Consider the following 23,178-nt stretch of genomic DNA (forward strand, 5'->3'; position numbering starts at 1 on the left):
TAACAGTACACATAAAAATCCTTTAATAATCTTATTTACAGCCTTTTTACCCGACCTAGAAAGAATAATAATACGAAGGATTTTCAATTACTTTGAAAAGAACGAGCCGTTACACACCATTGAAATTAACTTGCTCGTAATGGGGGCTTTTGGATCAGCAACAATCAAGCCCATTTCACATGCTATACAATAATTGCATTTACGTAACTATAGGTTATTGCAAGTACAATTTATGGAAAAATGCACCAGGTATACTACTCAGTGGGGAATAGTAGCAGAGATTCTCTGCAAAATGCACAGCTTTGCTGTATAAAAGAGTTTGCACGACGGAAGATAAAAAATTCTTACGAAATTCCACCATCAAAATTTATAATACAATAACTTGGTTACAGCTAACGGTTTACGGTCGTTTCGCCAGCGTCCTGTTCGCTAACGTTTCGTTTCGCTTGCGTGTTGGGTCAGTTCCCTAACTACTTTCGCCTGATCAGTGGCTGAAAGAACGAGGCATGTACATGCGTATCGCTCCTTTTTGTTTCACGGCTGCGAGAACGAGGTATGTACAGCCGCAGCGATCGCTTCGCTTCTTAGCGGAACGACATAAGACGTTAGCGAAACGACCGGTCATCCAGCTAAAACCCTTTTTTTTTTTGTTTATAGATCTTTACTATTTTTCACTAATAATATAATCAAATAATCTCACTCATTTTTTGGCAGATATATTCTGATTAAATTCTGATTCTGAAGCCACCTTTCGACACCTTCTACGCATGACTTTATAACCCTTCAACACTCTGGGAGCTCATTTCATTTTGGAATATTATTTTACCACCTACATACTCCTCTGGTTATTATTATTTTCCGCTCTCACAATTAATAGAACAATTTTAACCCATTGTTTTATGAAGGTAATATGAACATTTTAGTCTTAGAAATTCTGTAACCAGGTTAAAATATGTTCAAATACGACTAGTTTGCTGTTATTCTACTACTAATTTTAGCTATTGCTTGTTAAAGCACTTAATGGTAAATATAAGAAGACGAAACGTAACCTTCTTTGCAGGACAGAAAGGAGAAAGTTCGAAGGGCTAATTTGAATACTCGCACACCCCAAAGAAAAAGCCTGCACTGAAAGCCACATCAATTAAACCCACTCTCATTTTTTCCCGGATTACGCGCTTCTAATTTTCACGGGCCTCAGCTTTTGCGACGTTCCAGCTAACTGTGAGACTGGAACAGGTTGAAGGGGCTATGTCACCAGGGTATTGCTGTTTTAGGTTAAATTATTTCTTAATGTAGTTACTCAAGACAAGAGGAGCCCGCAATCCTAATCTCCAGGTTGTTATTACGCACGCGTCGCATGTATGTAGCCAGTATTCGTTTGGACCTCCATTAAGAATAAATGGAATGCACAGAACACAATTTGATCACGCGCGTTTGGACCTTCTATCACTCGTAACGTGATCACTCGTGTTTTGACTATCTGTCACGTGAAACTTACGCAAAGCACAGCAATGGAGCAAGAGCGTTTTGACTTTGATCATTGTCGCCCGAACTCCGTAACCTTTGGTTATAACTAGTTATATGAAGAAGATACCAAACAAATTTCATCAGGGAGCACTGACCACTTTTTTTTTTTGTTGTGTTATGTATCAATAAAAGTTTAGCGGGTCACTCCTTGTAATGCGGTTAAGATGCGGTTAAGTTTGCGTTGCGACTTCCCCCAAGCTTTCGGCATTGCATGTTTTTTGCCATCTCATACCTTTGCCTTAATCTTCATTGTCCGATCCAGCCAGTGCGGCGCTGGGGAGATAAGAAAGGCTCTGCCAATACTCTTGTCCTAACCTACGGTAGTGGGGCGATAAGTGTGGCTTGTGTTATTTTCCTTTTTTGTGCGCATAACCCGAAGTCTCTATAACCTGCCATCAGGCTATGTCCTTCCCCTTATTACGCCACGTTGTCGTTGGTGTTTTACTTACCTGCATGCGTTATTTAGCTGCGTGACTTTTGCATGCGTATCTTAGGCGGAATAGTGACATTAACTTTTTAAAAAGATAGCGAATATTGTGACATAGCCTCCTCAACTCTACTCGCATGGTTGGCTTTGTTACTATGGGTGCACAATTGCACAATATCCTGCTAACCACACGAACTTAGCACTGTTATTCTGTATTTAAAAATCACAGGACTAGAATTTTCTGTCTTTATACATTTTCACAGAGAAAGGGAAATCTGTCATGATTGTTGCATGGGAGGGGGGGGGGGGGAGGGGGAAAATCTAGTGACCAAATGAGGAAAATCTCTCTCCAGCCTCATCAAGTCTGCTTGTTCAGCTTGCCACTGACTAAAAAGGCCCCCCAAGATGTTTAAATGTAAGAGTTTAAAATATGCATGGTAAAAATAAAATATTGAAACCAAACGGCTCTAAAATTGAAAGAAATAAGAGAAAATGAATGCGTCAGTTGTGCTTTTTGCCTTCTTTAAGATATGGACTAGCCACTCCATTTGCCACAATATCCCCATTTGCTACAGCTTCGCTGTTTTCCTTGTTGTTTTCATACTCAACCACCTGACGTTCATGTTTCCTGTGCCTCTTGGCAAGATAAGAATGAATGTAGAAATTTGAAAACAGGACGAGGAAAGATACCATGTAGAGAACCAGGGAATATTGCATCCACAGGGGGTAATCACACTTGACGTAAAGTGAAACAACACCATGGCAGAGAAGAATACAAAACTGTATCTGTAAGGGATGATAACAAATCAATCAGGGCCAGGGTTCGCAAATACGCCAAATTTTTCAAGATGACTCCACTGAGGTTACGGAGGGAGTCACTCTGACTTGCAAAATAGTTTTTTCTTTACCTTCTTCAAAACAAATACAATCTACATTAACTATAAATGTTGTAAACCTGACCTAAACCACCTTAATTGAAGAATTATTCATGTCATGGATTTGAGCCTTTCTTGGTCAGCGGACTCTCACATGAGGCAGTAGCTACTTCATGTTTCCGTCATGATAGCGGAAAAGATCATAGGTGACATACAACTTTCAGCTCACCAGCGCTCTAAGACTGACAGATACATGCACAGCTGTAGGGTGGCTTATAACCAGAAGAATTAGGATTATCAGTAAGCTGTATAGAAAAAGCTTCTTCTTAGTTAAATTATATAATGATAAAAATTAAGACCAAAAAATGACTTTAAACTGTACAGTCATAATTTATAGCTGTATAGGAAAAGCTTCTTTTTTTATCAAACTATTAAGCTGCTTTGAAAAAAAATGTAATGCAGTCAAATTATTCTAGGTACAGGAAGTATCACAGGGAAATCAATTGTTTCAGTCCATTTTTTTTTTAACAAACTGAAACCACTCTTCACGGTAATACTTTTATCAGGCAATGAAGGAAAAACAACTTACCAACTGAAACTGGGTGAGATGTCTTTTCCACCATAGGTACTTGCGTAAACTTGGCACAGCTGACATCCCATAGTAAGTGTACATGATGACATGAACCAAGGAGTTAATCAATGCACTTAAAAATGCTGTGGATACAAAAGACTTAACAGTTAATCCACCCTACGTAAGGGAATCCAAAACTGTCTTGGATTCGTGATTCCACGCCATAAATAGACCTTGTCACGGTTTTCGACGCCATCTTGACGAGTAGGCAAACGCGTGAGAAATTACAGTGTTTGTATGAGAATCTAATGTCGAATAATTTCCGTAGAACGGCTGTTCTGAAAAAAATATCTATTGTAAACTAAAGCTTCACTCCTAAGGATTCTCCTGAAAAAATTTGAGGGCGTTACATGCACTAGAAGACCTAGAACCACTTTTTACAATTTTCTATACATTTGTCTGTTAGAAAGTCCCGGGAAAATTACAGACAAATATATCGAAAATCTAAAGCAGGCCTCTGGAGAAATTTAAACACAGGTACATCCCCCAACTTTTTTAGGACAATCCTTTGCTTTGTAGCTTTAGTTTACAATAGATATTTTTTTCAGAACAGCCGTTTTACGGAAATTATTCGACATTACATTCTCATACAAACCACAGGTGGCCCAAGCGTAATATGAGAGAGTTTGTATGGGAAAAATAGAGTTTGAAACTTAGATGAAATAAATGAAGTAAAAGCGATAAAAGTTCTCAATAAAGTGTAAATATTGTTACCTGGAGTCGTTGTCTTTGCTTTTACGAAGTTTCAGCGCGATTTGAGTACTTTTACATCATCTGACCTGACAGTGTAATAATAAGAGACAAGGTAGGACAGAATCGCTCGATCGATCTTCAAAGCTGCTCAGAATCAGCTCCAAATTTCATGCGAAAAAACAAACACACTTACATTTTACGCCGCCGAATCCACAAAGTGGTACGGTAAGATCACCTTCCTGCAATCCGTTCCGGTAAACCTTGCGTTTGGATCGCATAACTCGATCGAAAAGATCAACTACAGTTCAAAAATCGGCGCCATTTATCCGTGACTAGTAAAAGTGTAACATTTCAACCGTTTTGTCGCTCGGCGGTGACTGGGCGCTAACGTCAAATAATAACTCACCGGGAGAGGGTGACATTACTTCGTTAAGACAAATCTCTACGCACCCACCTCCGAGCAAGGTCGGCTTCTTTGTTTTTACTCGGCCAATGAACGAAGCAACAAAACAAAACAGAGAAGCCAACCTTGCTGGGAGGTTGGCTCGGAGGTGGATGCGTAGAGATTTGTCTTAACGAAATAATGTCACCCTCTCCCGGAGAGTTATTATTTGACGTTAGCGCCCAGTCACCGCCGAGCGACAAAACGGTTGAAATGTTACACTTTTACTAGTCACGGATAAATGGCGCCGATTTTTGAACTGTAGTTGATCTTTTCGATCGAGTTATGCGATCCAAACGCAAGGTTTACCGGAACGGATTGCAGGAAGGTGATCTTACCGTACCACTTTGTGGATTCGGCGGCGTAAAATGTAAGTGTGTTTGTTTTTTCGCATGAAATTTGGAGCTGATTCTGAGCAGCTTTGAAGATCGATCGAGCGATTCTGTCCTACCTTGTCTCTTATTATTACACTGTCAGGTCAGATGATGTAAAAGTACTCAAATCGCGCTGAAACTTCGTAAAAGCAAAGACAACGACTCCAGGTAACAATATTTACACTTTATTGAGAACTTTTATCGCTTTTACTTCATTTATTTCATCTAAGTTTCAAACTCTATTTTTCCCATACAAACTCTCTCATATTACGCTTGGGCCACCTGTGTACAAACACTGTAATTTCTCACGCGTTTGCCTACTCGTCAAGATGGCGTCGAAAACCGTGACAAGGTCTATTCTGGATCCTTTGTCAGTGGAACTTGGATTCCGGCCTCCAGATTTTAATTATTGGGATCCAGATTCCTTGATCTGTATTCCTGTTTCCAAAGCCAAGGATTCCAGATTCCACAAACACAAAACATGGATTCTGGATTCGACAAGCAAAAATTTCCCGCAATCCGGATTCCCGTACATGGGGCGAAAAAGTTACAGTAATATCAAGATTTTTGCCATCATTTACAGCGTTTACTCAGGAGTGCTCCTACTATTCTGTTCACAAGGCCATGCAAAGATTCTTTCAGTATATTGAAGGGATAAGTGGATTAAAAAAAAGATCCCCAAGTGACTTCAGATAAATTGCTATTTAATATTCCTTTGCTATATTTGGTTGTATAAAAAATAGAGGATTTGATATAACAAGAAGACTTAATTCACTTAGGACCCTATTTATGCACCCCTTCAAAGCTGACGGTTGGCCTTAAATTCCCTATCATCAAATTAAATCCTGTTGTACTTACATTGTCCACCAGCCACCCATTTGATACCAATCCACCAAAGGCAGACCATGGTAGTGTGATGATACACATGTAGAAAAGATACTTGACTATTCTTCTTACGTAGTAGAAAAAACATCTGACAAGTCAAAGGAAGGAATCCATTGAATACAGTGCTGGTACAGTACATGTAGGCCGGTATTTTTTTTATTACGATGTAGTATTTTGCCAAGGTACACATACAGGTTGTTCACTTCTACATAAGCCACAGGATCTCCTTCACATCCAGAGCTTATTACTAAAAGTGAGACTTCATAGGCATGAAGGAACTGCAGGTATCATGGCAATAGAACGTTACTTGTACAGTGTATTAACAGTGTACGGTGAAGTTCAAAGTTGGTAGTACCCATGCATCTACAGGATATATTATATACAGTGCTTTACAAAGTGAATTTGTTACCCTGGTGTCCCATGCAGATCAGAGCCCCACCAAACCTTGACCCTTGACTAAATAGACATTTGAGTGTAAGGGGGGAGGGTTAAAAACCGGTGTAAGTCATAAATAAGATTATTACATTCCATTCCAAATGGATTTCTGACATACTGTACAATATGTACTTGTCATTTGATCATGACATTGCTGTTTAATACCATCTGTATCTGAGGCCTTTTTAGGCAGTTCTAGAAGCTCCCTGGCGAGCAAAAAACTTTTAATTTATTGGAATGTCACAGATCAAAATTGATTTCAGGTTTATTTTTAATTGCCCTAGATTAACTCTTAATTCCCATGGTCTCCAGAGCCCCTACAGGAAATAATACTGAGAAAATTATCAGCCTAGGTTAAAACTGTCACCATAAATCAAATTTGCTACATGTATCAGATAATCTTGATGCCATAAACTTCACATCAGGCCTGCAGGAATCTTAAGGCCAAAAGTTGCAATTGACACAAAAAAGACAGACAATTAACTGCATAATTCACAACACCAGCTCACTTTTGAAACAAAGTAACGATTGAACAATTAATTTTCTGAAAAAACAACAACAACAAAAAACAGAAAATAGAAGCTGTAGACATACAATGTACACGTGTACTTACAGTGTCTAGAAGTTCCATAATTTTTGAGGCATAGAACCACCACAACACTGAGGCAATCTGGCAAGACCACAAATAATAATAATAATGGAAACTTTATTTGTGTTTTTGAATGTACAATTGTAAATCTCGCTACGTATAGGCATTACAAATGCTGCTTGAGATTGGATTATTACAAAACAAAACAAAAAACAAAAAACAAAAACAAAACAAAAGCCAAAATATACATATATATATACATATATATATATAAAATCAAAATTGCATTAAGTCTGGGCTATCCCAGTTCCTATTTATACAACAAAAGATGTAATATGTTGCTCTAATGGCTATATTTATCATTTTCTTGATTACATAACGTTGGTGCTTTTTGTCAATTGCCAGTGTCATTCATCATGTCTAAGAACGTGGAGCACTCATCGGAGAAAACGCGAAGGGAACTCATGGAGAGATTTACAAATCTCACACATCTGTAATTTCTACTCATTTTGTTGATCAAGTTCAGATATTTTTCTTTCTTACGCACTGCATTGTTGTTAAGGTTAGAATCGAAACCAACTGTTAATTCTAGAACATATAGGCACTTGACTGGATTAGGAAAAGAAGATCTGGACGATAATTTTCACCAATCCACGAAGTGGCTCTTCGCCTGTACACTAACAGCTATCTAAACTAATATTCTAGAAATTTACAAAAGTGCTAACAATTAAATTCTATGAGAAGAGTTAAAAAAAAAACAATAATAATAAAAAATAATAAAAAATAAAATAAATAAATAAATACACTAAAAAAATAAAAATTAAATTAAATATAAGCACATATTAATATGAAAACAACTATCAGTTGCATAAATTGAAGGGATTTGAAATAAGCAGGGATGAGAAAATAGTTTTCCAGGAAATATATCACAGTGTACAGTGTAAAACAGCCCTTGGACTAAAACCAGCAGCAAAATTGACAATAGCCTGCCCTTTTCTACCAACCCTCTCAGTTATTGAGGAGAGCTAGGCACTTGAATGTTTTACATGCATGCATAAAAAAGGGATATATAAACCAACATTAATTCTCCTGAAAATAACTACAGAGCCATCAGTAATATTAGCACAACAGTTACAACAGAGTGTGTATAAAATGTGAGCCAGCGAATCATGTGAGCCATACAGTCCATTGAAGAATCATTGCATTGAAAAAAACACCATAAAAATCGAAAACAGTAATACGGAAAACATTAACTGAACACTAAACCTTGTAAATAAGTGTTAATTAACCCTAAACAGCACTTAACCCTAGCCCTAAAATGAGCGCTTAACCCTAATCCGTAAAATGAAAACTTAATCATTACAGATATTTGTTCAAATAAAGACAACGCCAAAAAAAAAAATCCCCTACCCTCACTTCCTTGGGATTATTACTCATGTCCAGGTTTTGACAGGAATAACTATATCCAGCAGCTGTAGTCGAAATAAGAACCTAAAGAAGTATTGTACACGTAAGCTGTAAGAGGTAATAAAAACTAAAACTATCAACAGGACATTGAAGACATTGGGAGATTTTGTAGCGTGACATCACATGAGTATTATCAGCTGCATATGTTATTATGGGAAATATAGCTGAATTGAGCACATGGCTGTCTGTGAGAAGTTGCTTGTTTTTTTCATCATATTGCTCCTTCCGCTAAAATACATCTCAGATTTAGAATCATGTTTCCGGCAAATGGAAAAGACCAGATCGAACTGTTGACATTTTATCAAAAGAGAAACTACATACTTATTAGGTTTATAATTAAAAGTGATACATGTATCCAAACAGCCCTTTAATTCAACAGCAGAGTAGGTACAAACCTTTGGTTTGCTCAATAGAAATTTAGTAGAGCAATTTTTTTCTTAGTTTAAGAATGTACGTGGTCCACTCTTAATCCTTGAATTTAACAGTAGTAATTAGCTGCACTTGAAGAATAACAAATTAATTTACAGTGGCACCAGTGAGGCATTTAAAGAGAGAGATATGCCCTTTCAAAATTTAAGACATTTGAGGACTCTGCTGGCAACATTCAAGGACTGAAGGCAAAATTAAAGTGTTTTCAGACTGTATAAAGAGATAGTGCAAAAAGTAGATTAGAGGATTGGATACAAAAATAATGTAAGTTGCCTGAGAAAACAGCCAACATTTTGCAACACTATCACTGGTTTCCTCTGGCTCCATTTAATGGTGTCTGAGGAACGATTGCAGAAATTCCATACTGATGACATGTCACTACCCAAATCTGGCTAATGCCTTTTATTGGTCATGTCACAAGAGATTTACTTCAACCAATCAGAAGCACTTCCCAGATCTGGGTTAAGTGACACATCATAAAATAATCAGTACAGAATATTATTCATGGAGAAATCTGTGGTAGTGTCGTGAAAAAGCCGGCAGTTTTCTTAGGCTAAGGGATAGGCGGGGTGAATAAACCCATTAATAGAACAGAATGACCAGAATGCCACAGAATTACTGTGCAAACAATGAAATCAGTAAACTAAGAAAAGGACTACTTTTTAGAGACTTATGTGATAGTGAGGCTTTAAGGGTTAACAACTTCTTTTCACTAACCTCAACAAAGATGTATAAATTCAAAAGTGTCATAGCAGCATTGTACAGCACAAGTAGGTTTGTCAGTTGAAATGGTTCCTTGTTCTTCATCACTTTGGGGAGACTCCACACTAACAATAAATAAATTACTACAAAAGAAATGGGTGATAGGATGGATGGGACAAATAGCCATTTTGTAGTTCTTGGATCTAAAACAAGATGGAATAAAAAAAGTCAAGTATTATTTAATTAATTTTGAGATCTTCCATAGAGCTTAAATTTCTAGGGCATAGTTTTCTTTGATAGGGTCAAAGGTTTTCAAGAACCCCTTTGTTATCATTTTCTTAGAAAACAGCAAAACCATTCTCTGTTAAAAAAATAATACTGTCTGAGTACAGCATTCAGCAAATAAAAAATCGACATGACATTTCAGACTCAAGCAAATGGCTGAAGATAAGCAAAAGTTAATTTATGGCAATCCTTCAGCCATTTATTTATTCTGGAATTTAGGACTTTTTAGGGGTTCAGATGCTCATCAAAGAATTGAAATTGAACCCCTAGAACAGACTTATCTGGGTGTGGCTCAAGCTTTATTTAGTAATATTTCCATTAGAACAGATGGACAAAGAAGAGCTTTAACCCTCGGAGGTACAAGCAACTTCATACCCCCACCGTGGAACGGGGGGGGGGGGGGGCGGATGTAACCCCTCCCTGGAGTTTTTGATATGTTGCAGTATTTCAAAACAATTTGACATTTAGTGGAAAGCCATTGATCTTCTTAACAAGATCAAATACATTTTATGGCTGGTGGCACTATTGTTGAGAGAAGTTGAAAAAACAAGTACTTTCACCCAAAAATGGCTTGACCACCTGCTACTTATGATGTCATATCTCATAACCATAGCAACTGACCATCACTGAACTTGCCTCAAAATGTGCGCGAGGGATGAATGAACAGCTACTGAAAACGTCAGGTGCTGATGTTTTATCCCCAAGGAAAAACTCAGGAAAACCTTATGGGGAGACATCCACAGCCGCCCCGCCCCCCCGCCTTGTACGTCCGAGCGTTAAGTCACAATTTTATTTTAACTCTGATAAGGAAGTTGTCACTGAGGGTTTCTTTCTTTCCAGTTTCTTTGCTTGCAAAATCTGCAACCAGCACCCCCAAAATAAAAAGACAAGCATCCTACCCCTGTCATATAGGAGTCTTTCCCCCATCCCTCCCCTCCCCCCCCACCCACCTAATAATCATAGTTGATGTGACAGAGTTAGTTTTACCTCTACTGGGGGAGGGGATACTTCCTGTAATGGCATATAGGGGGAGACCCTGCCCAAAAGGGGTACATTTTTCAGGCTTCAGGTATATGAAAGGGTAGGAAAATCTGTCATTTGTAGACTACGAGTAGTCCCCCATTTTCCCTTAAGCATAGTAGAGCGAGCAAAACGCGAGTGGGCGTGAATCCCTGAGGAAAAATGGGGGACTACCCGTAGTCTATGTCATTTGGGTCTGTGAAAGGACTAAAGAGCTAACAGATGATTTTTATGTAGCCTGTGAACAGGCTCTTTGTTTGGGGAAAAAATAGCAAGGAAAGGGAAGGGAAAGGTTTTCCCTCTCCCTAGTTCCCCGCTAGACCAAAGGCCCGTTCACAGGCTAATTTTTATGGCTTTATAAAGTTGAGAAAATGTTGTATTTTTGTGATCAATTCCTATTTAAAAGACAGTGCATTTAAAGCAGTTAAAGGGATGCAAAGTTCTAAACAAGGTATGTGAAAGGGGTACTGTTTGTAAATAAAAGTTACTCGAAAGGGGTACCTTTTTTTCCCAAAAAATGGCATATAAAAGGTAAGGGGTTGGACCTCGGGGCGGTGCCTCCCCGTTAATATTTGTTAAGTACCCGCCCCCCTCCCCCTCCCAGGACCTCTACCAAGAAAGAATTTTATAAGGTACAAATCAGGTTATTAAAGATACTCCCATGTTTTTACAATAACGTTTGTTCCCTTTAGTTAGATCATTTTTTAAACTGTATTTGTATAAAAGGACGGATAATATTTTGAAAACACAATGTAACATGGAACATCTACCTACACTGTAGTCTGCAGAAAACGTAAATAACTTTAATTAAAGTTGTTTGATAAAGAAGACTGAGTTTCACAACTGTAACAATTTGGTCACTAATATTTTGTATTGTTTCAGTTTAACCCGATCAAAGATCACCATGCAAAGAACTTAAATCGATCCGGTGTTGTATCTAGTAAAAACAAATTAAATTCATAAAATTAATCCTCTTCATTCTTTACAAACTCACTCACCACTCACAGAATCGGCCCATTTGTAGAAATCTTGCAAATCCCTGACCCACTGCATTTTCATACCATAGGCCTGTTACACGTACAAAAGAAAGTTTCACGGGAGAAATCAAAGGAAAACAATCTTTAGTTACTAAGGGCCACACAAAAACACATTATGTACATATTATTTACAACCGTGATCTTTGACATCTGTTGCAATATGCGCGCAACGCAGTTAATTTTACGGCATGAGCTAGACACGAGTTTATTATGCAACTACTCCTGCGAGTTGAACATTTTGTATAACGTCTGGCATTTAAAAACCGATTGCTTAATTACAAGAAAATAAGTCGCTTTTTTCTGCACTTTCAATTTTCAAAGCAATTTAACGAAACTCGTGCAATATAAATATGCTTATCACCAGCAGCTGCCACTTATTTCTGCACAGCGACACACTCACAGCTGACGAACAGAGTTAATATATTTACTTCATAATTATTTCCAGTGTTTTCGCTTTTCAACTTTCCCGGAACAAAGGCTGCAGACAAAATAAAATTGGAATGGAAATGCGTCTTCAGGATACACTTCACAGTCGATTAACATCGAGTTGAGCCTCACGTGCCCGGGACATGTGCAAAGTTCGTGGACACGGTGATCGTCCACTGCACACTGCTCTCTACCTCACAAAAGCAGACGCCTAAAGATGCATCTTGCACTTTAACACTTAGTTAGTTGTGCTCACCTTTTTAGTCAACTGTCAAAGAAATAGTGGAAAAGTTGCAGAAATCATTTAGAGCTGCAGGAACGGGAAATTACTTGTAAACAAAGTGGGTCCCGGGGATGTAAATTCCAGCCCGCGCGCACGCTTGAGGGAGCCTGTCGCGCCACTGCAAATGAACCAATCACGTTGAAGGATCACACTTATCTTTGACCTCGTCTTACGATTCTTTCTTTTTGTCCACTGTTTATTAATTGTGCACACCTCACTACCAGCCATTGCGAAGTGCGCCGAAACTCCCAGTTTTGTAGTGGTAAGTTTGACCTTTTATGTGTTAAAATTCTTCATGGTGAACTATTTAGTTTAGTATCATTCACATTACTTGTGTCAGCCTGGTAGGAAATGTCGAACGTCTGATCTGAAGCTCTGGAAGCTCGGGGAAGACCTATGAGCTCAATTTCCTCCTAATTTAAAATGTATGGGACAATCTTTGAATTTTATTCAATCTTTCGAGCCTTGTGTAGAAATTGTTTCGGATAACATACCTTGCAGTAGCGAGAATCCTACCAAAACGACGTTAGTTAATGTTACGTAAGATTCATTGTCTGGAGTTAAATTACTCGTGGTCGTCGCTCAAAATGATGAATTTTCTCTTTCCCGTAGAAGCTTATTTCCAGATTTTCTTAAATCATCTCGCACATTTAGCTCTTGATTTTAAAGAGTCTTTTTCTTTTTTTTTGTATTTGATGAACATGTTATCCCTTGAACTTGTCGTTCATGTGTTGATCAATCTTTGTACATTGTACAGTACAAAAACGTACGCGTGTGTGTCAGTGATCAAATGATTTTCTATTTTATTTAAAGAAGTTACTGCCAAATAAACGTCTTGGATTAAATTTGATTCAAATTTTTTTCGTTCCTTTCGTTTTACATTTTGTAGTTTGACAGTTTGTGTGGAATATTTTGCGTTCTTTGTGTAGGTTCTGCAGGACTCTCACTCTCAGAAATACTAAATGACATAGAAGTCACATCTTAGAAAATGAGATTTTTTTTCTTTTACGTACCATGTCTTTAAAAAAGCTCCTTATAGAGAAATTCAATGACACGTGTTTCTGGACACTTCTTAGGGACACCAACATGGTGTCTGCAAAATGATGTTATATTACAGTGCAACTACTAGTATAACCAGAGCCACCTAGACAAAGATGACCAATCGGATTACAGAAAAGTAACAATACATTCCGACAAAGTTATTAGCGCTTAGAACAGTGATGTATTAGCGCTATATAGATTCCATTATTATTATTAATCATAACTGAAATACACAAGTTTGATCGGAATCAACCAATTACAACCTACAGACATGACCTTTTGAACTGAAAGCCCATGTTTCCGGAGAGGTCTGTTAGGGAGAATAGTGCAGGCAACAAAGGTGAACAAGAGTAAAATTTTTGACTTGAGGTCGTGAATTATTGCAAAGTGAGGCAATGGTAGCCAAGAAATTGCTGGTAGAATAATGCTATCAATATTTAAATGTTGTGCTTTGAGTGACTTGTTGTTTTTTCACGAGGGGCAAACTAATGTATGGATGGATTGGTTAAAATTACATGATGATCTGTAAATAAAATATAGATGATTTAATGGTCATTTACATTTCCCTTTCAATTACATTATACAAGGGCTGGAAATTCACGATAAACAGTGCAAAACATTGTTTGTTTAAACTTGTTGAACTTCAGCCAGGTGAATGCTTTTTTCAACTCTTGGCAAAAAGTTCTTTCCTTGTTCTTCTCCTTCACACCCGCTCCGGTAGCCTTGTGTAGTGTTTCAAACTGTACTTCTTCTTTTTTGTTTTTCTTGATTTGCCATTTCCTATTCATAAATTTCGGGCGGCAACCTCTTTCTTAAAAAAACTCCCAGGATCTCTGCATCATATCTGTACATAAATAGGCTGGACAGATGAGCCACTTGTGAAAGAAAATGAAACAAACGCAGAAAACAATTGAGATGGTGGAGAAACCGTATAAAATTCAAAAATAAGCCCCGAGGATTATATTTTCCAAAGGCCCTTTTTTGAGGGGCTCATTTTTGGAGGGGCTTATATTCGGAGGAGCTTATGTATGGAGGGAAATTTGTGTTTCAAAATTGGCTAAGCTAATTTATATATATAGTTGGAAGGAATTTTATGTCAGCAATTTACAGAAGGGTTTTACTGAAACTCACCTTGAGGATGCAGACCTTTGTAAAACGCAGCCATGTAAGTAGTTTGTCTATATATAGACCAAGGAAATCCTAGCCAAGACTTAAAGTGAAGAGCAAACTATGCAAACAGCAATTAACTGTAACAATTTCTGACTGCAATCATTTGGCACACATTATCGTTCTTTGGCAAATGAAAAATTTATGTGTTACTGTACATTTTTGCTTTGATGTATTTTGAATTTGAGGGTAATTTCCAAGTACAAACCGGTGGGGGCTTATATCTGGAGGGGCGATTTGATGAAGGGTTTTTTGTTTTAGGAGTTTGGGAGTCGTATATTTGGAGGGGCTTATACATAGAGGGGCTTATTTTCTGAATTTTATGGTATCTTAAGCTGTGTCCAGATCTCCCCATCCAACAATGCCTGGTTACCTTGAGTATGTCAAATGTGCGTTTTTCCTGTGTTCAATTATGCCGTAAGCATATCTTTTAGAACAATAAGTTCTTCAAGAAAGAACACAATCTTATGTAAAAAAGAAACGCACGTAAGATGATTTTCTAAGACAGAAATGTTTACTAACCGTGTCTGGCTACTAAGGCTCATTTTAGTAACCAAATATTGGAAACTACTCACTGTTGGTTAACAGGTGTTCTGTTAATTTCTACCCTGCGAGCAGAGGCTTCATTTTTGCTGTGTGAGCTGTCGTGCAAAAAGTGGCTTCTGCCGACAACTGTTGAATTTTCTATCATGCATGCACGAATTTCGCCACGTGATTCGCAAGCAAAATTAATTTTCAGGTCTGTCATCAAATGGCGCGAGTTTCGAGGGAATAAAAAAATTGCGACAACTCTGATCTGCTACGAAAGACCACACAAGACTCATGCAATGCTCTAAACTGGTCAAGAACAGAAAAAAACCCATTTTTTAATTTATTCGTCCAGGTCTCTGGACAAATTTGTATGGTTGTCGGCAGAGGGTACTTTTGCACGCCAGCTCACACTGTGAAAATGTCGCCTCTGCTCGCAGGGTAGTTAATTTTGAGCCCTGCTGTTCGAGAAGAGTAGGGGATGTAGACCCTGGTGGTGTGGCCAACCTTTCCTGGGCTGGGTGGGTTATCTGTAAGGATAGATCTTAATATAGGGATAAACTCATGATCTTCCTTCAGAGGTCGTAATGTCAGCCTGTAAACAGGGTATGAATGTCTCAGAAGAATTATCCACTAGTTCTTGGAATAATACAATTTACAGTTGGAGTTAAAGTTTGACAACTGACACGACAGTATTTTAAGTACTGTTGTGAACATTTTTACATTTGATAGCTTCAAAAGCACCTAGAGACACTTGGAAGTCTTCTTTATATTAGTGGTCAAGAAGTTGTTGTTACATGTACCAATTTTGTGAGCCCTGCTTTGACTTGCGAGCTGCAAATTTTGTTAAATTTTACATATCAATGTCTTTGTTTTACAGTCTAACCTTTCCTTATGGACACCTTTATAAAACAGTGCCTTAACCTATAGTGGGCTGCATTTTTTACATCATTTCTTCATTAAACACAAAATTCTTCCAAATTTGGTCATCAGTAACTGGTTAGGGTGAATTATGCATGTGCTTTTAACCAATCAGAATTGGGGAAATATTTTGAATGAATAATAAGTGTAGTTAAAAAATTGATGTTGAGGTCTAATTTATTTATGAAAGAATAGAAATTGTGGAAAGTGTCACACTATTTATGTCAGTCTTCAATGTTTTCAAGAACATTTACTGGAGAATAGGGTTCAATCTTTCTCCTCCAGTCCTCTTGGGCAATTTATAGGCGTGTAACTGCAAATGTGAAAGTGATCAAAACCCAGAGTGAGCCCAACCCAAGCTAGTTCTCCAATGGAGCTTTGGGGGATCATTATACTTTTCCGGGAAAGTACCCACCTACCCCTCCCCTAAGTCAACATTAATTTCTTCTCACTTAGGGCCAAAAAATTAATGTTGGTTTAGGGGAGGGGTAGGTAGGAAGTTTCCCAGAAACGTATAATCTGGTTTTGGGAAAAGGTCTAGTGTAACCTGGAATCGTACTTATGTGTTGGCCAACTTTATGATTTTATCAGATTCCTTACTTTTTAGGTATTTTACACTTTATGGCTACCAATAGGGAAAAACTGATTAAATTTGGGTTCTGTCGCTAAATTCAACAATACGACATCATCATGGCATCAAATTACATGTTTGTGTCAATCAATAACTGGCTATCATGAATAAAAAAGGAAAATTGTTAACCTGTAAACAACGTATTTTACATGATTTTTAGGCTTCTATTAAGAAGTAGTTAGCTGTAACTCGAAACTTCTTGCTGATGAATTGACAACTGAGACCCGAACCTGTCACGCTTGGAAACACCTGTCATTTTATAGCTTCTGATTCGCTCACTTTTTTCAACAGTCTGGGTTACGCTTGCTTTTCTCCCGTTTCGATTCTTCGTCGCAGCGTGATATTTTGTAAGTTATCGAAAGCTAACCGTTGCTGTATAAAGAAGAAAATTAATTGCAAGAGAATTTTTGGGTGAGTTGTTGTAAATCAACCTTTTTCCTCTTCTCGCGTTCGAACGGTCCGTTTTAGTTTTGCTAGCGTGACAGTTATTTTAGTTAGCTTTTTATTAGTGTTAAATTTGTTTTGGGCACAGTTTTCTTATTCCATCGAATAGTTGACTTCACGTTTTGAACCACAATCTACCTCTGTGTGCTTAAGTATTTTAAGATTGTCCCTGGTTAAATCAAGCGAGTTTTAAATTCCTCCCTACGTTTGAAATTTGGTTTAAATGTAAATCGCAATTCTCGCGTCACCGCCGTCTGGAGGTCTGTGAAATAAATTCACGATTAGTGCATTCATTATTATACGGGATGCGCCATAGCTGGACAAGACTAGCTTGCCTTTCCTGCCTTGCTAGTCGATGTTTTATGTAGATAGTGTTTCCATTTGCTGCAAAGTTTTAGGAGGCGGTTTTAACGCTTTAGACGTCGTTTTGTGAAACAAATACACTTTTAATAGACACGCATTTATTTGTCATCTGTCTAGCCCGTTTCCAGACTCCGAGATAGTCGGGTCCGCGAACACGAAAATTGTAACGGGGGGAAACTGGGAAGAGGAAGGACGCAAGTCATACACTAACGCGTCATCCCTTCTATCTGAGACAGGGCAGATAAATGTTTATCCTTTATCCGCCCTGATCTGAGAGCCTGGAACAGGCCAGGGTCTGTCATGTCCTTTAATTTTTCACGTCACTCAGTACATTACTTTTTGTTTGCTAAAATTTTAAAGTTAATCGGCCGAGACTAGGAAACAAACATTTAAAGTTAAGCACCGACAATGCTTAAAATCTTGCTAAGGAGCTTTCCCCCTTCCCTGCTCCCCAAAAAGAAAGGAATTCTTTCAGCCAACTGTCACTCATTTATCCGAGAAACACCGATAGATTGTCGACACACATGGCCAGTCACAAAACTTGAATGGCAAACTGGTAGATTTGGACATGGAGAATTCGTTTTTTTTTCATTCGTTGACCGACTTGTAATAGTTGACACTACAGCTGCCTCTCTCTGTATATTGTCGGTCAATAGTATTCTTGCTCGTTGTGTAGCTCTTTGAAATATACCGATTCATAGTGAAGATGCTCACACATATTCCATATAATAGGTGAGATAAATACAGGAAATAAACGCAAGGTTCCATGCACAGTTTCGGTTCGATTTAGACAGCTTTGATCAAAACATTTTCAGTTTCGAGAATAGTTGATTCTAAACCATAAGAAAAGATTTAATTAGAAGTTTAATTTTTCGCTATTTCTATTTCACTTTTTACATTTAGTTCATTAAATTTGCCGGAAAGTAAGCCTTAGAAATTAAAAGGACGTTTGAACAATTCACGCTCGCGCATTCTAGTCTTATTTTAAACTTTATAGCGGAAGGAGATCTATGAGCAGGGAATAAGTCAGCACAGAATTTGACGGTCTGCGAATTTCTGTAATCGTCCATCGTTTTGCTGGTGATAAGCTAGCAGTTGAATCATTCACTCTTCTTGCTTGTTTGGGGCCGAGTCTACCCTGCGAGCAGAGGCCGATCGAAGGGCTTCTGCTCGCAGGGTAGACCGAGTCTTATTCCGGTCAAAGAAAGAGAAAGAGTGTCTGGCAAGGTTTCCAATCAAAGATTTGTGAACTCGTGTCTGGCAAACTCACTTAGAGTTACAATATACACTGTTATATGCACCTTATAACTTCATCTACGCTTAACGAGTGTCTTTTGGTTCATAACTTTCATAACAAATGCCGGCCACAGAATGTCACTGATAACACGTAACGCAAAAGAGTATCGAAGTATGACTGCACAATTAATGTCACAAAATCTACTTATTGTAAGCGGTCCCTTCGGGATTTTTTGTGTTTTACGTCATCCTAACCATTTCGTACTTGCGGGCGCAAACAATAGAAACATCATCAGTACCTACCGATTCCTCGCGGCCCCTGTTCAAGCAAATCGAGATTTTTTCCATATTGACTGTATGATTGTATATTCCAACTGTAAGTACTTTCCTTAATATACGCGCGAGTTACTAGAGTGCCTCCTCGCGATTTCGCCCTCTGGGCGAAATCTCTGCGGGGGCAATTACTCGTTTATTATAGAACTATGTTTATTCTGTTTTGTTATAAAGCAGCCAAACCAGCTAAGCGAACTTTCACTAAAAACAAAGCTTTCACATTATTTACAGGTAGTTAACGAACGCTGATATGACGACAACTACACAAAGACTAGTAGATTATTACCAATGGGTCATCGAAAACGGCGGTAAGTATCTACACCGTCAAACTGCCCATCTCGCTCCATGGAAGGACAAACTGACCATCAGTTCAACCTCGTATCCAGGGTCCTGTCCCGCTCCTCGCTCCGCGGCACCAGTAGAAGTGGACCCTGGGAACGAGGTTGACCGTCCGTTCATCCGTTCTTCAGAGATAACCTTCTACGGCCTTCTACAGTCGAACCCCGCTCAATACGGGAACCTTATTATTACAGACAGTTTGCTTTGTCCCTAGGGAAAGAAAACCCTTTTATTTTCTTTAAATCCAACGCGCGCTCAACACGAAAACTTTCTATGACCCCCTCAGTGTTCATATTAACGGGGTTCGACTCTGGTACCTGGTAATCTGAGCTACAAATAACAGGCGGTTATCGGCCAATGTCCGACCAAAATTTGCTATATGTCGCACAGGAATCCTACCTTTGGTCGCGAAACGTGGTGAATGGACATAGTTCATAGTTCAACTTAAGAACATCATTTTAAGGCTGCTGATTGGCAACGTCTCGTCTGTCTAGGTTGTTTGTTAATATAGCCATATACGCGTCGTTTTTGGCGGTGAGGGAACGTAAACTTATCCCAAAAAATTACTTTTTAATGGCAAATTCACAGTTTTAGTTAAACAAATTTGTCTCTCCAGCATCATAACAAACCTTGCAGACAACAAAAATAAGTTTTGAAAAACTGTTAGCCTAACAAGTTTTCAAAGGCCCCAATTGTAATCCGTTTTAATCTTCGAGTTTGTCCATCTGGGGCTTATTTTGAATTTGCTGTTCTATTTATACCTTCTTTTATTGCTTTGAGCGATTATCATTTATTAGCCTGTTCCAAGCGTTCAGATAGTGGAGAGCGGTGCGAAGTAAAGAAAGCGATGAAAAGTAGAGGGGGACTGGGGAGAGAGGTGCGGTTCCCTCTCTCACCTCTCCCCCTCCCTCGTTTTTTTTTTTTTTTTCGCGCTCCTTTTTACTTCGCACCGCTCCCCACTATCTGAACGCCTGGAGCAGGCTAATCATTTATCTAACGGCAGTTCTCACTGTTTGAATATTGAAAGTATCCGTGACACAACCCCTTTAAGAATTAAAAGTCAAGTTACTGTGTATGTCGGAAAAACTTTCTTACTTTCTTTTCCGACTAAAATTCTGTCCTGTCTGTATGTTGTGGTCGTTATAAAAGAAAAAATATATTTGCAGGCCTTACTTCTAGTTTACTGTTGTTTTCTTTGTTAATCGACACTACACTCTTCTCCTTTTTATAAGAAGGACTAATTTTACAACGCCCTGGGAACGACGATGCTAATTTTATATCTGTGCATAGCCCGGACTAAGCGTTCTTCTTACCATTATTTTTGTGTTGGATTTTCGCGAAATCAATCAAAAGCCGCGCACATTTGAGTCTGTTCTCTAAAACAATCAAGTGATTATATTCTTGTTAGTTTGTTGTTTTAGTTAATTATTTGTTCGTAATCATTTTAAGGTCAAACGAAAATATTGCGGCATATTGCTATATGGTATGGTTTTATTGTTCTTGTTAATAACATGTCTATTTTTTTGCTCTCTTCTCTACCTTAGATCCCAAAACCGAGGAATGGCCTTTAATTGCCACTCCATGGCCGACTGTCGCTTTAGTGGCCATGTATTTGTTCATTGTCAAAGTAGGGCCCAAGATAATGGAGACCAGACCAGCTTACAGTCTGAGAGAAGTGCTGATTGTGTACAACTTTGCACTTGTACTTCTATCTGGTTGGATGGTATACGAGGTGAGCGTGCCTCATGGCTCAGTTATAACATTGAATATGATGCCAGAGTGATTTCAGTCTGAAAAAAACTTGAAGAAAGCTGAGCATTTTGAATGATCTTGGTTTCCTCTTGTCATCTTTTTAGTGCGCTCTACGCATGAGTGTGGGAGGGCGCAGTTCGTGAATGAGTGTAGGAGATTACAGATCGTGAGTAACGTGGATGAGTGTGGGAGAGGGCAGATCGTTAGTAACGTGAATAAGTGTGGAAGATAAGGTTGCAGATCGTGAGTGACGTGAATGAGTGTAGGAGATTGCAGCTCGCGAGTAACGTGAAAAAGTGTGAGAGATTGCAGTTCATGAGTAACATGGATGAGTGTGGGAGAGGACAGATCGTTAGTAACGTGAATAAGTGTGGGAGATAAGATTGCAGATCGTGAGTAACGTGAATGACTGTGGGAGATTGTAGATCGTGAGTAACGTGAACGAGTGTGGGAGATTGCAGCTTATGAGTAACGTGAATGAGCGTGGGAGATTGCGGCTTGTGAGTAACGTGAATGAAAATTCTGGGGCAGGGGAGATGATGGAAGAAATGGAATGGAAGGATGGCATTTCACTCTTTCAGTTACCCTCTCATCTATTCATTTATTTATTCTGTTATTTATTTTTGATTTTATGCAGTTTATCGCTTCAGTCATGGATATTCCCAACTTTAACTTTTTGTGTGAGCAAGTGCCTTACGTCCGTGACGATCCAAGATTGAATCGGGTTTGTATAAACTACTTCAGCACAAAGTTGCACTCCTTAACCTAGTTTCGATCACTAAATCTAGGTTTCTTTCACCTAAAACTGTTCGTAAAATCCGGTTCCACTTTCATGACGGTGATTTTGGTCAACTGTATCAGTAATGTCATTATTGTTTGTGCCTTACGTCACATTTTGCGTTTGCCTGCTATAAAACCTTTGTCAGGTGAATGGTACTAAGCACGTGTAGCTTAAAATTGAGTTAGGTTTTTATAGAATAATTATAAAATCATGTGTTGTTTACATGTTCAAGTTTGTTTCTTTCAATTTTGTTGTTGTTGTTGTCGTTGTTTTTATTCTTATCGTCTTTTTTTTGTTATTCGCCCTGTGAACCAGTAGCTACAGACTTATATTTAACCTTTATAAAACAGGAATTTAGGAAACAATGCTTTGAAGCTTATCATTGTTATCTTCCTTTTTTGAAGCTGGCTCGTGTTTGTTACGTTTATTGGTTGTCTAAGTTTGTGGAGTATCTAGACACGGTAAGTAAAGTTGATGAGTTACCAGGTTCTAGGAGAAATACAAGTTGTCTGTGTCATGAAAGCTGTTTGGATTTGATTTAACAATAATTAAGTTCGATATTATTGCCATTGTTCATCCCTTTAAGTCCCAATATTAACGAACGTCGATTTTCTCCTAAAGATATTCATACATTGTCAAGAGATTGGGTTATGAGAATTAATTAAATGATCACCTAAGAGAAAATACTTTGATCTTTTATGAAATTCTCTCAAGTCATTCTTTAAGGAAATATTTAGAGATCAGTTTGGAGAATTTGTATGTGGATTTTGGGGCTTAAAGAGTTAACTTTGGCCCCGTCTATATAGAGAAAAGTTGGCCCGAGTAAAAGGGTCGCCGTCCCTGCCCCCAGTCAACTTTAGCGAGCGTTTATTCGAGAATAACCTCAGGTTAAGTCCGTCTGTGGAACAGCGCCGAAATCCCTGTTCTGGGCCCCCACTTGTGTACCAGGATTTGACTACATGTACGTGCTATGATTGGCCTGTTAAAAAGCCATTGTCAATATGGCAATCAGGTTGAAGGGAAATTCGATACGCATTTCCGGTAATCCAGTGAGTCCCTTGGAGGCCCAGACCAAGGATATCGGCGTTGCTTCGCAGACGTTACTAACCGTATTT

General features: G+C 38.5%; 2 protein-coding genes across 5 annotated transcripts in view; one reads left to right on the top strand and one right to left on the bottom strand.

The window, feature by feature from the left end:
• Positions 1-19,240, bottom strand: LOC140940072 (very long chain fatty acid elongase 4-like). 4 transcript variants are annotated; one of them, XM_073388955.1, is made up of 8 exons: positions 18,924-19,240; positions 11,780-11,849; positions 9,492-9,679; positions 8,289-8,369; positions 6,903-6,959; positions 5,828-5,942; positions 3,419-3,543; positions 1-2,740 (listed from the first exon to the last, which is right to left on the bottom strand). In XM_073388955.1, exons 2-8 carry the CDS (start codon positions 11,838-11,840, stop codon positions 2,456-2,458), a joined length of 912 nt encoding a protein of 303 aa, XP_073245056.1. In that variant the 5' UTR covers positions 11,841-11,849; positions 18,924-19,240; the 3' UTR covers positions 1-2,455. The 4 variants fall into 4 exon arrangements, with proteins under 4 accessions (XP_073245056.1, XP_073245057.1, XP_073245054.1 ...); XM_073388956.1 differs by lacking the exon at positions 18,924-19,240 and adding an exon at positions 13,022-13,142; XM_073388953.1 differs by lacking the exon at positions 18,924-19,240 and adding an exon at positions 12,501-12,592.
• The window catches only part of LOC140940074 (very long chain fatty acid elongase 4-like), a 16,980-nt gene continuing 6,451 nt past the window's right edge, over positions 12,650-23,178 (top strand). The window contains exons 1-5 of the mRNA XM_073388957.1: positions 12,650-12,789; positions 19,423-19,499; positions 21,075-21,262; positions 21,920-22,006; positions 22,468-22,524. Coding sequence (XP_073245058.1) covers positions 19,442-19,499; positions 21,075-21,262; positions 21,920-22,006; positions 22,468-22,524 — 390 coding nt within the window. The 5' untranslated portion in view covers positions 12,650-12,789; positions 19,423-19,441. The remainder of the gene's footprint in view (positions 12,790-19,422; positions 19,500-21,074; positions 21,263-21,919; positions 22,007-22,467; positions 22,525-23,178) is intronic.

Source organism: Porites lutea, chromosome 6, assembly GCF_958299795.1.
Source record: "Porites lutea chromosome 6, jaPorLute2.1, whole genome shotgun sequence".
In the NCBI taxonomy this organism is placed as follows: Eukaryota; Metazoa; Cnidaria; class Anthozoa; order Scleractinia; family Poritidae; genus Porites; species Porites lutea.